Raw genomic sequence first — 19412 nt, 5'->3', positions numbered from 1 at the left:
TCGACACCATACCAACATTACCAAACCCTCAATCTTCTTTTACCAAAAACCAAAACACCTCCAAAAATCAAAACCGCGACATAACAAAAAACATCGAAAAACACAATATCATTAACACCCGTTTCCATAAACAACCAAAAACCACAAGGACTTCACTACAATTTCCAACTTCCTACTTTATATTTTTATATAATTTTCATTTCTTATTATATATATATATATATATATATATATATATATATTACTCCCATTATTATTATTATTGTTATTATTATTATTATTATTATTATTTCCCTCTCACCTGCAAATAAATATACATTCATATAATCGTAACTCATTATTGATCTGAACAACAACCACGGATCACACCACCAATCAACCAATCTCCGGCACCGGAATGCCATATTCCGGCCACCAATCGGCCACCGGTTCACTCTAAAGTATACTCATCTCACCGGTTCAATTGTTTCTCACTCTAAACCCTAGTTTCTCTCTCTTCTTTACTTTTGAATGTGAAAAGTGATAACAGAATCAGATTCTCTTGTTTTGACTCTGTAATTGCAGCTTTTATCGGATTTATTATTTGATTGATTAATTGTAAAGTTTTAGGGTTGGTTAAAGTGGACTGAAATTAGGGCTTTTTGTGTTTTGGTTTCAATTGATTTGTTAATGATGCTGTTTTGTCTGTTTGGATGTGTGAATTGAATTATTAAAAAAAAATTAGATTTTTTTTGATTTTTGTGAATTTTTTTGATTTTTTTTTAATTTTTTTTGGAACCCTAGTTTTAAGTGATGACTGCTTTTGATGTGAAGTTTCATGTGAGTAACTGAATATGCTGGAAGAATCTTGTACTGTGTTGAAGTGTTGTCATTGTTATTTTATCTTGCTTATGACTATTATCCTATCATATTCTTAGTTGATGTTTATTATGTTATCACCAGGTAGATGTTTTTGAAGTTTTTATTTATTTATTTTTTTAACTTAATTTGGGACGTGAAATGTTTCTAAATCAAGAAATCAAGATACTTGTTAAGATTCTTGATGATTTAACATCATTTTATTCTTTAAAGTTTAAACTTTAAACCTACTTGTTGTTGATTGATTTGATCTTTCATAAGCCATGTATTCTTCTTGTATTTTGTGGTTTGTAATTTGTAATTTGTAACTGTAGAATGTGATGTTTACAGGTGTAAAAATGAGTTGGATTCAAAATGGAAAAAAGCAGAGCCCTGAAAAACCTGTTTCAGGGTGTTTGGGAAGAATGGTGAACTTGTTTGATTTGAATACTAGTGTTGGAGGAAACAAGCTCATTACAGACAAACCGCATCATGATGGTGAATTTTTTACTAACTTTTCACCTTTATTTTATCCTCTTTTCATTGAGATTGTTATTATGAACATGAAGCTATTTAACTGCGCAGGTTCTTCATTCTCTAGTAGGCAATCGAGTCTAGTTGATGATCAGATGGATGATAGAGTGGTAATTATTTTAGTTTATGATAATTTTGACAAAATTTGTATAATGTATTAAGTTTATACTGATTCAATGTTGGTGTGTGTAGATTGCATCTGACTTAAAAAAATCTCCATCAAGTAGAAAGTCAAATGGAACACCGATAAAGATGCTCATTGCACAAGAAATGTCAAAGGAAGAGGACTCAAAGCAAAGTCCGTCTAACTTGGTTGCCAAACTAATGGGCCTAGATGCTCTGCCACATCAGCATCAGCATCAGCATCAGCATCAGCATCAGCTTGATTCCGCTTCACGCAGGTGCCAGTCAGGACCGTTAGAGTTTTTGCAACAAGAACATGGAGAATACAAGGATGTTTATGAAATACAACACAATGATTCACCACAAAAGGGAAAATGTCGTGAAAAACAAAAGATGGATCTTGTTCGTGAGAAATTCATGGAAGCAAAACGTTTATCAACCGATGAAAAGCTTCGCCAAACAAAACAGTTTCAAGATGCATTAGAAGTTTTAAGTTCCAATAAAGATATGTTTCTCAAGTTTCTTCAAGAACCCAATTCTTTGTTCTCACAGAATCTTTACAATTTGCAATCGGTCCCACCACCACCAGAATCTAGAAGGATCACGATTCTTAAACCGTCTAAACTGGTGAATGATGAAAAACAGGTTTGGAACAAAAAAGGTTCTGATATTTTATATTCACCCGAATGTTGCAAAGTTGATGATACCCCTAACAACCAGCCAACTCGCATTGTGGTACTGAAACCTAATAATATCAAAGTTTCTTCCTCGCCTTCAAATTCGATGTCACATGATGATGTTTTGAATGGGGATCAAGAAGAGATTACAAATGAGATTTCTGAAAGTTTAAGTGGGATTAGAAGAGATGAAACGCCAATGTCTTCTGTTTTTTCAAATGGTTATATTGGCGATGATAGTTCGTATTGTAAATCAGAGATTGATTATGCAGCAGGGAATCTTAGTGATTCTGAAGCTGTTTCACCGGTTTCTCGACACTCGTGGGATTATATTAACCGTTTTGATAGTCATTATGGCGCGTCATCCAGCCGTACATCTTATTCTCCAGAGTCATCTGTTTGTAGGGAAGCTAAGAAACGACTTTCTGAAAGATGGGCGATGATATCTAATAAGAATGTTCCAGAACAAAGAGAAATACAAAGAAGCTCAAGTACATTAGGTGACATGCTTGCTCTTTCAGATCTGAAGAAACCAGTAAAACCTGAGGAAAATCATGAAACTAGTGATTTGAACAGAGGTGAAGATGCTGATAAAGGTTCTAGAAACCTTTTGAGGTCAAAATCTGTTCCGGCCCGACTTGGTGTAGAAGTTTCTGGTTCCTTGAAAGACAAGGCAGATGATAATACTAAAGATGTTGTGAAGGAGAAGCTTGTGAAATCATCATCTTTCAAGGGGCGAGTGTCAAGTTTGTTTTTTTCCAAGAGTAAGAAGTCTAGTAAAGAGAAGTCTCACCAATCTAACGATGTACCTCAATCTACTGGATTTCCCCCCAAAAATGCTGGTATCGAAGGATCACAATGCGTTAGTGACGTGGTTATTGAAGAAGCATCATGTTCTGGTCTGAAAAAAAGGCATAACTTTACCTGAGGTATTGCTTCTTTTCTTAAGTTATATGTACTTATTTAAGGTTCTTAAATTTGATTTGAGTTGATTTTTAACTCTTTATTACAGGCGGGATTTTCTTTTACGAAACCCGACTTTATTGGAAATCACATTGCGAATCAGGATCAACCGAGCCCTATTTCGGTTTTGGAACGAAAATTTGAAGATGACCACATGACAAATTGTCTTCAAAATTCCAGACCGAATAAATATGGTAATTTTTATAAACTACTCGCTTGTAGACGTGAAAAAACATGTTCGTAGCTACTTTTCTAGTTTTATAAACAAATAACAACTATGATTAATTACATCATGCACTAAGTAACAATTGTTGGGACATAATTATTGTTTTTATTTGGTTGTAATAACAGGAATGGAGCCTATGAGATACAACTTGATTGATAAATCGCCCCCGATTGGATCCATATCCCGAACTTTATCGTGGGATGATTCTGCAGGGTCAGCCACACCATACTACAGTAAATCCTCATCCACACCTCTAAATCCCGAGGAAGAAGAGCGCGAATGTTTATCCTATGTTCAAGCCTTATTATCAGTCGCGGGTCTCAGTCAAATTCGGTCAAACTCGTGTTTAGGCAAATGGCATTCACCGGAAAACCCGTTAGACCCGTCGTTAAGAGACAAGTACATGATCCTAAGTCAAAAGGAACCCATAGTTAGTCAAACCAAACTAAGACATCAGAAAGCGATATCAAAACTCGTGTTCGACTGTGTTAACGAGGCTTTGATTGACATCGCGGGCCGTGGGCCCTACAGTGGGGCCCATAACAATGCTGCTGATATGGCGATGTCATCAACGGTGTTGGAGGACCGAGTGTGGGGTCAGATGAAGGAATGGTTATGGCGGGAGGAGGTGTGTGATTGGGAGGACTGTGACTGTGGCGGCAGCGTGGCGGTGATGAAGGAGGTGGTGGGGAGGGGGTGGGTGGAGGGGTTGAGAATGGAAACTGTTAATACAAGAATGGAAATTGAGAGGAAGTTGCTAGAGGAGTTGGTGCAAGAGTGTGTGTTGGAGTTGACTGGTAGAGTTTGATGAGGCTTTTGTGTTATTTTTTGGCTTCTAGTAATGATTTATAACATAATTATTTATGTACCATTAATTAAACACTATTAGGCTGAGGGGTGTGGGGCTTCAGCGGGGGCGCGAGAGCCCCTCCGCTCGCGCCCCCAGGCGCGAGCACCACACCACCGGGGCGCGAGAGGGGCGCGAGCACGGAATTCAAAGCAGGCGCAAGGTGGTTCGCGGGAGCTGTAGGCGTTTGGGAGACGTGAAAGAGCCGTTGGGAGTACAGAAATGAGCCGTTGGGCTCTTTAATTTAATAAAAAAAAAAGTATTCTTCCTATATATAAACCCAATATCACATAAAACAATTACCACACACAAAATCACATAAAACAATTACCACAACTTCAAAAAAAAACCCAAAATCAACCCATCTTCCAAACTTTTTTTTAAAAACATGTCTGGAAATTGGTACCCAAACCTAGATTCAGGTTATAGCTACGACGATTTATGGTCGTCACCAGACCAATCGATGTTTTTTTCGGGGTCGCAAGAAACATCCGGCTTTCAACAATCCAACATACAACCGTCTCCTAACTTTAACAATCCAACAATCCAACAATCCAACATACATCCGGCTTTCAACAATCCAACATACAACCGTCACCAGACCAAGCCGAAGAATAAGAATAATGTTTTTTTAGTACTTTAATTTTTTTTTTATTTTTAGATATTAATGTGTTTTTTTTAATAATTTATGAGTTTTTTTAATAATACGTTTTTTGAATATATTTATAAAAAAATAAAAAAAAAATCCGCTGGAGCCCCTCCACACCAGGGCCAGGGGCTCCAGCGGGGGCTCCAACACTCATCTTATCCAGTTTCTCTCTCTGCCACACGTCACAATATTATTGGCTGGAGCCCCCACTCGCGCCCCCGTTAGAGCCCCCCACACCCCTCAGCCTTATTATAATGTCTTGCTAGTTTACAAAAATGGTACTTATTTTATTATACTACTACATGATTAGCCTTGTTCTTTTCACAAGGGTTGAGTATCTTCTTTTTGATTACATTAGTTGTGATCTTGTGTGCCATATATGGGACAATACCTAGACTTTTCTACAAGTTGCTGATTAATATGTTAAATGATTAAACACCATATCAATACCATTAAATTATGTAAAATATTATTTGAAGGAAATAGGTATTCATGGTTCACACAAAAAACATTATCATATGCTAATGGTTATGAGAGAGAGATGGGTGGTTGTTCCATGTGGCTTTTATTCAACTATGGTCCTCCCAAGTCACGTTATATGTTAGATAGGTGTCACAAGACTTCAATAAGACCCTATATTTATTTTGTTATTTTAAAAAAAATACATCTTTTTGGGTTTACGTCTTTCTTTAAGGTGGAGTCTTGCTGTAATGACGGTGATTCGACTCTACCTTAAAGAAAGTTGTTTGACGGATACTCTAGTCCCACTTTGTAACATAAAAGATCTTGGGATTGAAGTTTCTGCTATAATGACCTTAACTCACTTAAACGACTACAAACCACAACTCGTCTATCCACCGACAACTATTAGTCTATTATGTACAATGAATTACTTCATAATTAATACCATTTTTTAATAATATTGGTTCCCAATCACAATCAAAATGAAATTATCAAAATAGTGAGACCCTACTATATTAATTAGGGGTTGTTATCTTAGATAATAGCCATATGTAAAGAATACCAAACAAGTTACTAAAATGATTTCAAAATACTCTTATATTAAGATGTCAAGATCTAAGTACATCATTACACATCCAAATCAAACAACCTTCTTCCTTATTAAAAATTGCAATGCATACTCTATTTTGTCCATTGAGGGGTCACTTTTTTATCTTGATTTGGCTAAGTGGTGGTGACTATATTGTTTTCATATTAATTGTGAGTGTCTTTCTTCCTTGTTAAGCATTAATTAATAACTCCATAATTTCATTTTAAACTTCTAAGAAAACACACACTAGCAAATTGAAACAACAAATAATCCTAAATGAAAGTATATATATATCATGTCCTAAGCATATGATAGATAAAGAGTTATTCTTCATTATGAATGTTAAATCTAAAATTTTTATTAACATATATAATATAAAGAACTATTTTTCTTTATGAATGCTAAACTAACAATTTGAATAACATAACATTATGATTTGATAAATGTTCTAAATGAAACAAAGTCTTAATATAAGTGTGCAAAATAGCAACAAACTATAAAAATTATAAAAAGTAGTAACATGTTTTTGAGGTTTTAGGTTGGGCCATGAGGTTACTCGGGGAACGAAAATGACTGGGTGGATCAACGGTTCGTCAACGGTCCAAATGGCCGTTCAAAATAATAATAATAATAATAATAATAATAATAATTCATCCTACAAATGTGATTGTTTAAGCTTTAAACCAATGAAACTATAAACTTTAACCTTTTAATAAAAAAAATATATTCACCCCAAAAGGCAAAAAGATCAAACAGAAAGTGCCAAAGTTGAAAAATTACAATTTCAAATCACAAGGAAAGCAAAGGTAAAAGATTCTTCCATAAAGTGTAGTAACTGATTACTAGTGATGATGAGCATTGAGTAAAAAGCTAGCAAACATCAGAAAATATTCCTGGTATCTTACATGTAATTTGGGATTTGGAAAGAGCCAAAATAGTATGCAGTGAAAGGACTAAAAATATATAGAAAACAAATCTTGTGACAAAATTCAAAATAATAATAATATTGATTATTGAGTGCACTTAAGTTTTTTCAAACAATGAATAGTAGAGGTGGGGGCTTGGGAGGATCAGTGAAGTGGGCTGGGCTAACAAATGGACTTCAGGTTGAAATGAGCCACTGTTAACATGAATGAAAATGGGCCGGGCCACGTTGACGCACAAACTGACAAACATGATGTTATGTTCATTTTCAGTTTTTATAAATAAATAACAGTTGCAAATGATATTATTATTACAATTACAATGAAACAAGTTAGTGAACTCGTTTTTATGGTTTTCTTAGATGTGTTTATTTGTTTTTTCTCAGCAACCAAGGGTACATTTTTTTTAAACTCAGTTATATTCAATATATAGGATTTTTTTTGATATCCTAAGTTACAAGAATACTAGTACATTTAATCAAATCGAACCCTATTGAATGATTGAAAATTGTTTAACTGGGATTGTTATTGGTAACAAAACTGAAAGTTGGGATTATCACCGGTCACATTGTTAGATTGGATCATTATTGGCTAATACATTAGTTTGGATGATTAGAATCCAATTTTCCAATAAAAAATATACAAATTGAAAACCCTATAGCGATGACTAATCATTGCAACACGTAAATATAAATTGTATTAAATATTTATTTTTATTCCTCAAAATTGTTATCGACGAAAACCTATAGAAATGACAAGTCGTTGCAATAGGTGTACTCTTTAGCAACGACGAATTCTAGACTTATAGCGACATCACCTAGGCGACGACAAGGGTTGCAACCACTTGTCGTCACTAAAGGGTATGGCTACGACTTTCGTCGCTATAGGGCATAAAACTATCGTCATATCAGACAAAATTTGTTGTAGTGACCCCTAGTTTCAAGACTTGTGACCATTGACCAAGTACACATACATTAGCCATGTTATTAGAAGAATGTTGGCAAAACTCACTTAGTCATAATGTTCAAGTTCTCTTTGAAGTTAACTTAATCATGTTTGTAAATAATATCAAACTTTATTTTCACAAATCCTATGGTGAATGCTAAAGTCGTTACTGAACACTCTAAAGAAATAGACTTAATTTAAGAAGTATGAAAGAAAAATTTAAATTCATTTGAACATTTTAAACTCTATGAAATTTCAAAAAATACTAGTGCTTTTATGGAAAGCATTGTATTTCTTATCAAGTCATTTATTTTCTATATACGACATGCTAATGAGCTTTAGCTCAACTGCCATTTGAGGAGAAATAAAGATTTAGGTTGGAAACCGCATGTAAGTTTGAATCCGATCATAACCGGGTTTACCATAGTGGACCTTCGGCCAGTAGGTTTCCGGAGCTGGAGCAGGGTTGGCCATAAGGTGTGACCGGGTAGTCGACGGCCACATGTCAGACACCCTTTAGGCCCGACTTTTTTTTAAATTATATGTATTTTTATTAAAATTATATGTAAATTTATTGTTTAAACTCAATTACATAACCACAAGCTTAGTCTAGTGGTAAAAGAGTATTACTCCCAACCCAAAGGTTATGAGTTCTACTATCATTTGAGGCATGTTTAATTTTATTTTTATATATAAGTTTTTTACACAACCCAATTATAACCAAGTAAACCCATATAAAAATTAAATTGTTTAAACCCAAAAAAAAACTCTTTTTACTTAAAGGAAAAAAAAAAAATTTTCGCCTTCGGCCCAATTTTTTTTTTTTTTTTTTTGCTTTCTCAGAGCCGGCCCTGAGCTGGAGATGGTGGGCTAGCCTCTGTTTGCAATCACGAGCATATAGGGTTGCCTCTTGCCATTGGATCACCACCCTAGGTAGCTGTGCTTATTTGTTGGCCGTTAAAAAAAATAGATATTCTATAAATGGAAATTTCCAGGGAACTTTGTTCAAAGCCTTTCCGTGAAGAAAAAAAAAACACAGGAGGACCATAGCATTAATAAAGTTTCTGTATACGTGACTTCTTCAAATGAAAATATTATGTATTTATGGATGCCAATTGACGTATTGACTTCTAAGTCTTTCGTGGCATTGATTAAGTTCATGTTCATTTCTGTATCTATAATTGAACTAGTTTTGTTAATCTCACCTTTATAATTATATTTCTCCTTTTTAGTGGGGTTTAAATAATGGGAAATCGGTGGGGTTTGGAGCTCCATTTCATTTTTGTAACTATCTTTTTGGTTGCAACCACAAATACCACGACGGGTTGCTTTGAGTATGAGCGACTCGCTCTTCTCAAGTTCAAACACAGTGTCACAGATGGCCAGGGTATGTTGTCATCATGGGTTGGAGAGGACTGTTGCCGCTGGCAAAAAGTCACGTGTGATGGTGTCACTGGAAATGTTGAAAGCCTTCATCTCAGAGGTAATGATTATTCTTCCGCTTTTAAATCCAAATACCATAAAGAGCTGAGCCATCTAAAATACTTGGACTTGAGTAATAATGCTTTTGGCGGGTCGATCCCTGAGTTCATTGGTTCTTTGAAGCAACTTACTTACCTTAATCTCTCATGTTCATATTTTTATGATATTATTCCTCATCACATTGGAAATCTTTCCAATTTAAAGGTTCTTGATCTCAGTGCAGACTAATATTCCCAAGGACTAATCGCAGATGATATGACTTGGATTTCTAGCCTTTCGTGACTCGAATATCTTGATTTGAGTTACGCAAACCTTAGCGGTGCAAAAAGTCTTGACCTTGTGCTTTACACAATTCCGTCTTTATTAGAGCTCCGTTTGAAAAAATGTAGCCTCACAGGGACACATCTATCTCATGCTCCTCACAATTTCACCACCCTTTCTAACATCCAACACTTAGATCTATCTAATAACCAGTTAATGGGCTCAATTCCGGTATTTACCGGGAAGCTTACACAACTTGATCTTTCTTTTAATCACCTTGAGGGTTCAATTCCAGAATCCTTAGGAAGATTAAGATTGTTACAAGTATTAGATCTTTCTCATAACGAGTTAACAGGTCCCATTCCGACATTCAATGGAAAGCTTAGGGAGCTTGATATTTCTTATAATCACCTAAACGGTTCAATATTTGACAATGGTCTTCGAAGGGCGATTGAGGACATCGTGGTTTGTGGAGGTCCGTTCTTTGGGGATCTCCAATGGAGGTTGGCATCACTTCCGATCCGTTATGGGGGGTTGGGTCTCTGTTCGGCCGAGGATGTATCTACATATGCTTTTGTGGCTTCGAGAGCACAGTCGTGGTGTTTGCAAGACCATATTCTTCGGGGTTGTGATATTTATGGGTTGGACTCTGATTATGGGTGTGCGATGGATCGTTTACGTACTTCACTTTCAGATTTTGATCTTAGCGGGTTCTCTAATAAGGACACCGCCCCCCCCTAAAGCCCAACATGTTGTGGCGAGTGCCTTATTTAGTGGAATCGTCAAGAGTTTAGAAGTGAAGTTTGATCTATCCCCTCGCCAAAAGGCGGTGTTTGAATGCCTTCGGGCTCCTCGGTCTCAGGATTTTCTAACGGCCATCCCCATTGAAGGATTAGGCCAATGTATGTCGGGTTTGGAGTATCGGGCTATCCTTAAGTACCGGTTAATGATCCCTATGTTCCCGACGGATGAACCTTGCCAATTTGTCGCAAGGTCTGTTTGGATTCTTTTGGTGACCATGCGGTGCATTGCAAAGAATTGCCTGGCTTTAAATACAGACATGATCTGGTTAGGGATGTTCTGTGTGATGTTCTTAAACGGGCAGGGATTTCTGCTACAAAAGGAGGCCCCTGTTAACTTTCTCACGGATCCTCTTGAAGGGAGGTCTACTTTACGATCAGCTGATATTCTTGTGTTCGGGTGGGCAGGGGGGAAACACGCCTGTGTGGATCTTACAGGAGTGTCTCCTCTTGTTAGGCTCAGGGACCGTGGGTTTGTTGTGGGTCAGGCTGCGTTGAAGGCTGAATCGGGCAAAGTTGTTAAACACGAGAAAACTTGTTTAGATAATCAACATGTCTTTCTACCATTTGCCTTTGATACATTTGGTTTTCTGGCTTCAGAGGCTGTGAAATTTTTGAGTAGGGTTCAGCGCGTCGTACACGGAACCTCTTCAGCTTCTAGGTCCCAAAGCTTCGTTTTTAGCAGGATTGGCTTTGCTATTCAAAAGGGGGTTGCGGCGCAGCTTGTTGCCCGTTTGCCTGCCACTTTATTGTAATCGTTTTATAGTAAATTATATAAAACTTCGTTATGACAAAAAAAAAATTCCAGAATCATTTGGAAGATTAGCAACTTTAGCATCGTTGTCTGTAGAAAACAATGAGTTAACGGCCCCCATCCCAACGTCTATTGGAAGACTTATTTCATTACAATCATTTTCAACGTCTTCAAACTTCTTAAGTGGGCCTCTTCCGATTTCAATTGGGCAACTCTCTAAACTTCGTTCTCTTGATGTCTCTCACAATTCTTAGGACGGAGTAGTTTTTGAAGCCCATTTTGCTAACCTTTCAATGTTGGAGTACTTGAATGCAGCTTATAACACTAAGTTAGCATTCAATGTTTCACGTGAGTGGCTGCCCCCATTCCAATTGGTCACCATTGATCTCACTTCTTGCAAGATCACAAACGAATTTCCGCAGTGGCTTCGAAATCAGAGAAAAGTTATTAGCTTAGTGTTGTCTAATGCATCCATTTCAGGACCTCTTCCCACATGGTTGCGAAAGATGCCTATCATTCCTTTCATAAATCTCTCTCACAACCGCCTCAGCGGACCTTTGACCAATCTTCCCATTGGTGGAACTTATTATGGTGAAGAACTTACGGCTTTATTTTTGCAAAACAACCTTTTCAACGAGTCAATTCCAACGTCACTGTGCAAAAGGACGGATTTGGAATATCTTAATCTTTCTAGGAATAGGTTAACGGGAAAAATTCCAAACTGTCTTCAGAATATGAAAAGCTTGCTTGTCATCATGTTAAGCTCAAATGAGCTGAGTGGAGGCATTCCAAGTTTTATAGGGGAAATTTATCAATTGGTATTGCTAAACTTGAACGACAATAACTTTAGTGGCGAACTTCCGACAGAATTAAGTAATTTAGATCAGTTAGGCATCTTAGACTTGGGTGACAATGCGTTCTCTGGAACAATACCAGAACGGATTGGAGAACATGTTTCATCATTGGTGGTTTTTAGGTTACACAAAAACAACTTCACCGGAGGAATTCCTCGATCTTTGTGCAAAAACTTGAAGCTTCAAATTTTTGATGTTGCACACAACTTCACAGGAACCATCCCTCATTGTCCAGGAGAATTGTTTGTCAAGGCTCACTCTCTTGATATTTATGGACCTTATGAATCTGAATTGACGTTGATTCAAGCATTGAATGGTGTTCCTCGTGAATTTACGAAAACATTGCAATTTGTCATTAACAGGGACCTCTCAAGCAATAAACTTGTTGGAGAAATACCTGTAGAGTTAACTGCACTTCAGGAATTGGTGGGTCTCAATTTGTCCAACAATCATCTTAGCGGAGGCATTCCAGACAACATTGGAAACATGGCAGCGTTAAATTCTCTCGATCTCTCAAGAAACAACTTGAACGGGTCGATCCCTTCAAGCATTGCAGCTTTGACTTTCTTGAGCCATTTGAATTTGTCAAACAACAACTTATCGGGGCGAATTCCAACAGGAAATCAATTGCAGACCCTCACAGATCCATCAATATATGCTGGGAACAAGGACCTATGCGGAACCCCGTTGAACCTCTGTGGAATTCATGATACGAAAAACGAATTTAAAAAATCTAAATTCGAGTAATGTTCCTTGCTGTTATTATATATTTTTACTTAATAATATACAATGCATGCATCTCGGTTTCAGGTTTTTATTTCCTAAAAAACGACCTCACATCATCGTGCTTTTTTATGTATCACGCTGTGCGACTTGAACATCAAAGAAAGGGGAAGCGGGTAGGGTCATGTCCAGATTTCAGGCCAGAGTTAGTTGAATTCCCATGTATTCTAGTTCTAGATTTGGGCTAATTGATTATTGGGGTTCTATAATTAGTTAATGTTAGCGGAAGTCGTAATCATTGTCAACATCATTGTCGTATTTGTGTTCATTGTGTTTGAATATGTGTGTTCATATAATCAGTATGCACAAAACGAAATGGATATCTTATTGGATAATAATAACTTGGTGAATGATACATTAGTACAATAGACATATTTATACACAAGCAAAATGGCGGTTAACCGTTTATAATGGTTATACAGCCAGCCGCCATATTCTATCTATCTATCTATCTATCTATCTATCTAATAATAACAATAATAACATAATAACAATATAACATAAGTATAATACTAAGTTTAATTTATCATCTAATACTATCCCCTTAATTAAACTATCTTCGTTAGTCTTTTGCAGATTCCTTTTATGCTTCATATAGGGGGCTTCTTTGCTTCTTTGAAATTAAGTCTTATCTCCTTTTGGCTTAATCCATAAATGTTGCATAGTCCTCAAAAACTTTGTTTCTTGCAGTAGTGTGATTTCCATCCAACCTTTTGCTTGAAATAATGGATGCATGATCCTTTTCCATAAGTTTGTAGATCTTGATTAAGTACCCTCGTATTCGACATTGTTGTTCTTCCCATGTGTTTATTTTAATGATGACCACCTTATAACCTTCATCTTTATATTTGGTCTCACATTGAATAAAAACATTCATTGTATCCCATATAGAAGCGATAACTTCATCCTTAAATTTGATAAGACTATTATGAATTGTATGCCCCGGTTTTCGATAACAAAAAATGTCTTTGTGGTTCCACTGTTTCTTGGTCGATTCTTGATCTTCTTGATTTCCGGAAATTTTCTTAACCAGGATCACTAAATTTCCTTTTTGTCACAAATTGTCTTCCTTTCGTCACTATAGCCTTTAATCTTTTGTCGCTAAAGTTTGTCACAAAATCTAATTTTCTTTTTCTTTTCTGTCGATGCAATGTTTCTTTTTCATTTGGTTGTAGTCTATCCCTTGTATAAATTTCCGTATCTTCTTTGAAGAACAAAGCATCGCGATTCTTGTCGTTCGATTCCTTTATCATCGCCGGTGACCGGTTGCGTTGGTCACTTGATTTCTTTAGGCATGCAATATTCCGTGCCTGATAATCTTTTTGTTCTTCGTCATCGCTGCATGTTCTTTTCTGGTGTCGTTGATAACCCACCAATTTCTCTATTGATTCCGTATCCGTATCGTCCTTTTTATCATCATAATCCGTATCACATTCATCAATCCGTCCGGATTCAGATGTATCACCGTCGGAATGTTCCATTATCATTAATTCCTTTTCCAATTCTATGATTGCAATTTCTTGTCTCAATTTTGCAATCGCGCGTAATCGCGGGGTTATACGATCGGGATCATTGTTGATTTCTTGCCCGTATTCGTATCCGCGTTTTACCGTCTTCATTATTTTCTTCCCAAGATCATGTAAATTTGATCTTTTCGCTTCGATTTCCGACCGTGGCTCTGATACCACTTTGTTAGCGGAAGTCGTAATAATTGTTAACATCATTGTTGTATTTGTGTTCATTGTGTTTAAATATGTGTGTTCATATAATCAATATGCACAAAACGAAATGGATATCTTATTGGATAATAATATCTTGGTGAATGATACATTAGTACAATAGGCATATTTATACACAAGCAAAATGGCGGTTAACCGTTTATAACGGTTATACAGCCAGCCGCCATATTCTATCTATCTATCTATCTAATAATAACACTAATAACATAATAACAATATAACATAAGTATAATACTAAGTTTAATTTATCATCTAATAGTTAAATGGCTTTTAAGTAGTTTTAAAAAGTTTTATAAATGATTCAGAAATTATATATTAAATTTAAATGTTTGGAGATATATTGTATATATGTCAATTCATGTTCTTTAATATATCCAGCGGACTTTGTTGAATTTTTCAAAGTCTTTGTGTGAAGGAAAATACAAACCAGAAGAGGCCCTGACAATATGTGTTTGTGGACACAAATTGAAGCATTGACTTCCAAGTCTTCCATGGCAAAATGTTTCTATATCCTTGTAACACTTCACATAGCTTAAACAAAGTTGTGGGGTTTAATAATGTGGAATCACTGGGGTTTGGGGCTTCATTTCATTTTTTTAACTATGGTCTTAGTTGCAATTACAAAGACCAGTGTGGGTGCGCGAAGTAGAAATATCACAGCCGCTTGCTTTGAGCATGAGCGATTGGCTCTTCTCAAGTTCAAGCACAGTGTAATAGATGATTATGATGTCTTGTCATCATGGGCTGGCAATGATTGTTGCCGCTGGGAAAGAGTCATGTGTGATGGTGTCACTGGCAATGTTGAAAGTCTTTTTATCGGAGCTGAGCTTTTAGATTATTACGCGCCCTTGTTTAGTAATGAGGTGAGCACTTCTTTAGAAGAGTTAAGGCATCTAAAATACTTGGACTTGAGCAGGAATGGTTTTCGAGGAAGCTCGATCCCTGAGTTCATTGGATCCTTGAAACAATTGACTTACCTCAATCTCTCATATGCACAGTTTTCTGGTATTATTCCTCATCACATTGGAAATCTTTCTAATTTAAAGATTCTTGATCTTAGTTCAAACCAGCATCACCAATATCACCAAGAGCAACTGATGGCACGTGATATGGAGTGGATTAAAGGCCTTACGTCACTCGAGCATCTCGACTTGAGTTATGTGAATCTTAATGGCGCAAAAAACCTTGATATGGTGATCTACATGATCCCTTCATTAAAAGTGTTAAGTTTGTCAACATGTAGTCTTTCAGATGTCGATCTTGGCTCGCTTCGTAATTCAAGCACAACAATTTCCAACATCAAATACGTTGATCTTAGGGCAATTCCTTCAAAGGTGTACTCCCTCACTTTCTTCAAAACATGTCATCTCTAGAATTCCTAGATCTTTCATTGTTTAATCTTAGCATGACATGGAACTTTGCGAACTTGATCAACATGGTCCCTTCTTTATTAGAGCTCCATTTGTCAAACTGTAACCTAGAAGAGACACATCTATCTCATTCTCATATTAATTTCACCACACTTTCAAACATCCAACATTTGGATCTGAGCCACAACTTCTTCCCAGGTAGATTTCCGTCCGTTTTAACAAACATTACTTCCCTACGAGTCCTTGACCTTTCTGCTAGCTCTTTGAACTCATCGTTTCCTATTATGCCTAACCTTCTAGAGCTTGACCTTTCTAGTAATAAATTTGAAAAGTTTGAGGATGTGGGAATATGGAGACAGTGTCATCTGAAACAAGTGAGTTTAACAGACAACGCGTTTAATATGGAACTGACTGACCAAACAACAACAAACGTAACAGAATGTGCCCAATATGCTTTTGAAATATTGTTCTTAAGATTAAGTTTAAATGGTACAGTTCCGGAATCCCTGGGAAGAATGACCAATTTAAGACACTTAGATCTATCTTATAACCAATTAACGGGCATCATTCCAGATGCGTTGGGAAGATTGAGATCATTACAAACATTATATCTAGCTCATAATAAGTTAACAGGTCCCGTTCCGACATTCCAAGGGAATCTTACAGAACTTGACCTTTCTTTCAATGACCTCAATGGTTCAATTCCAGAATCATGGGGAAGGTTAGCATCTTTAACATATTTGTCTTTAGAGAAAAACAAGCTAACAGGCCCCATCCCAACATCTATTGGAAGACTTGTTTCATTAGAGTCATTTTCAGTGTCTTCAAATTTCTTAAGTGGGGACTATACCTGTTTCGATTGGGCAACTCACTAAACTCCAAGATTTTGATGTGTCTAACAATTCTTTGGAAGGAGTGGTTTCTGAAGCTCATTTTAATAACCTTTCAATGTTGAAGTTCTTGATTGTAGCTTCTAATAGTAAGTTGACATTTAATATTTCATGTGAGTGGCTGCCTCCTTTCCAGTTGATAGCTATAAATCTCAGTTATTGCAAGATTGCAAACAGATTTCCACGGTGGCTTCGAAATCAGAGGAAACTTACTATTTTAGACTTGTCTAATGCTTACATTTCGGGACCTCTGCCCACATGGTTGCGAAAAATGCCCATTATTCAGTTCATAAATCTTTCTCACAACAACCTGAGTGGACGCATTACCAACCTTCCTAGTGAGGGAACTGAACGTGGTATAAGTTACCTGTTATTATCTCTGAACAATAACGTTTTTAATGGGTCAATTCCAAGGTCATTGTGCAAGTGGAAACATTTATATGAACTTAATCTTTCAAAAAATAAGTTAACTGGGAAAATTCCCAACCGTCTTAAGAATCTGCGAAACTTGTATGTCATGATGCTAAGCTCAAATGGGCTGAGTGGCGTCATTCCAAGTTTTATCATGAATCTTTCATCACTGGGAACGTTACACTTGAATGACAATAACTTTAATGGTGAGCTTCCTCAAGATTTCTGGAATTTAAGCGAGTTAATGGTTTTAGATTTGGGTGATAATGCATTATGTGGAGAAATACCAAAATGGATCGGAGAGAAACTTAAATCGTTGCGTGTTTTTAGGCTACGCAAAAATAACTTCACGGGAGAAATTCCTCAATCGTTGTGCTCGAATGAAAATGTTCGAATTTTGGATGTTGCACACAAGTTAACAGGAACCGTCCCTCATTGTCTAGGGCGATTACAAGGCATGGTTTATTATAATGAACATGTGCCGCTGACATTTTCTGACACAGAGGAGGTAGTGGTTCAGGAAATGAAAGGCAGTTCTCTTGAATACACGAAAACATGGCAGTTTGTTATTAACATGGACCTGTCAAGCAATAAACTTGTCGGAGAATTACCTGCAGAGTTAACTGCACTTGGTGCACTCATGGGTCTGAATATTTCCAATAATCATCTTACTGGAGGCATTCCAGAAGACATTGGAAACATGAAAGCGTTAACGTCACTCGATTTTTCAAGAAACGAGTTGAGCGGGTTGATCCCTCCAAGCATTGCATCTTTGTATCTTTTGAGCCATTTGAATTTGTCAAACAACAACTTGTCTGGAAGAATTCCAACAGGAAATCAACTGCAAACCCTTCTCGATCCATCAATATATGCCGGAAATAAATATCTATGTGGGACTCCATTGCCTAAGAATTGCTCTGATCCTGAAGACCCAACCACAACGTCCAAGAACAAGTATAAAGCAGCTGATGAGCCGAACAAGGTATGGTTTTATGTAGACTTAATGTGTGGTTTTGCGACAGGGTTTTGGGGTGTCGTTACAGTTTTGGTGTGGAAGAAACAATGGAGACATAAGCTTTTCGTGTTTTCTGAGAAGACCATGGACAAGATACACGTTGTAGTCATGGTAAGAATTAACAAGATGAAGAGAGGAAGAAAAGCTATATAGATCAAGTAATTTACATCTATATCACCATAGCGTATTTTTCCTTTTACTAATGCTGTCAAGATTTTATATTTGTAAGACATTTGTTACTTGGTGTTTATATGGTGTGTATAATCATGTCGTGTTTAGTACTACGACTTTTAATCCCCTACAAATGCTATGTGTGCAGCAGAACATGTACAATATGTTTCGTTATTTATTGGTATACATATTTGACAATTATAATTACTTCACGAAGATCTACAGTTCTGATTCAATATTGTTACGAGCTTTCTTTGTTCTCTAGATCTACGGTTCTGATTCAATTGTTGCCGGCTTTACTTTGGTGGATATTGACAACAAGGATTTGTGATGGTCCTTTTGCACGTTTGTCGGGCCTTGTGCATGTTTGTTAGTTCGAATCCTGAGTCCGCCCAGGTTTTCGTCCCACCATGTGTTATGCTAGAGAGTTATGCTCTTATGACGGCACAATGATTGTCAAGTGGTATCCGGGGAACGCCCGAGTCAAATTCTGAATCCAGCGTGGACCCAGTTAAAGCAACATAGTCTGGCCAAAGTGGGACAACGGGGCTCTCCAAATTTGAGGAGTGCGATAGCCTAAACACAATAAAGTCAATGCTCTAAAAAAATGTTTCGAGATTGTACATGTCAATACAATTATAACTATATTTGTCGAGCATTTACATTAGAATTTCCCCCTTCATTATTATTAATTATTATAATTATGTAAAAGTTTCTCTCTATTCTTCCTAGGGATTACGGGTTTTGTACGAGTTTAGATAATCACAACCTCATACCCGGCCTAAAAATCAGTCATGTATCGAGCATACCTGCCGGTGATGAACCCAGAGATTTTTTTTATATGGACAACAGAGGGGCTTAGCACTAATTTTAAGGTGGGTAATTGGGGTTCTCACATACGAATAACACTAAAAAATTATCATATAACATTTATACTTACAATAAATCATGTATATATCATATAACGTGTATAGTTGAAAATAAATTGTTTTGATCGGAACTATGAAAATCATTTGGTATATTATATACCCGAGTTTCGTTATGCCAAAGCAAATGAAACCAAGTTAATTTACTTTTAAAAAATTTCAGTTGAAGAAACCAAGACTG

At 36.6% G+C, this 19412-nt stretch overlaps 1 protein-coding gene and 1 pseudogene across 1 annotated transcript; both read left to right on the top strand.

The window, feature by feature from the left end:
- The first annotated feature begins 267 nt into the window (after window positions 1-267).
- LOC143600426 (uncharacterized) lies at window positions 268-4242 on the top strand. Its single transcript, XM_077078123.1, has 6 exons — window positions 268-440; window positions 1189-1335; window positions 1423-1481; window positions 1564-3100; window positions 3184-3328; window positions 3486-4242. The coding sequence occupies exons 2-4, from the start codon at window positions 1197-1199 to the stop codon at window positions 3097-3099; spliced, it is 1734 nt and encodes a 577-aa protein (XP_076934238.1). The 5' UTR covers window positions 268-440; window positions 1189-1196; the 3' UTR covers window position 3100; window positions 3184-3328; window positions 3486-4242.
- Window positions 4243-9512: 5270 nt separating this feature from the next.
- Window positions 9513-18392, top strand: LOC143600427 (uncharacterized; annotated as a pseudogene).
- The last annotated feature ends 1020 nt before the right edge of the window (window positions 18393-19412 follow it).

The sequence above is a fragment of the Bidens hawaiensis genome, unplaced genomic scaffold, assembly GCF_021521415.1.
Source record: "Bidens hawaiensis isolate Kalapana, Puna unplaced genomic scaffold, B.hawaiensis_p1.1 tig00054079_1, whole genome shotgun sequence".
Taxonomy (NCBI): Eukaryota; Viridiplantae; Streptophyta; class Magnoliopsida; order Asterales; family Asteraceae; genus Bidens; species Bidens hawaiensis.
Note: the sequence above shows the minus strand (reverse complement) of the source record. Positions and strands in the feature narration are given on the sequence as shown.

What these genes read in the sequence shown, in the direction of transcription:
- LOC143600426 (XM_077078123.1), top strand. Translation starts at nt 1,197, where the DNA reads ATGAGTTGGATTCAAAATGGAAAAAAGCAGAGCCCTGAAAAACCTGTT. An exon ending in AGACAAACCGCATCATGATG is followed by an intron (nt 1,336 to 1,422) that starts GTGAATTTTTTA and finishes TTAACTGCGCAG; the next exon opens with GTTCTTCATTCTCTAGTAGG. An exon ending in ATCAGATGGATGATAGAGTG is followed by an intron (nt 1,482 to 1,563) that starts GTAATTATTTTA and finishes TGGTGTGTGTAG; the next exon opens with ATTGCATCTGACTTAAAAAA.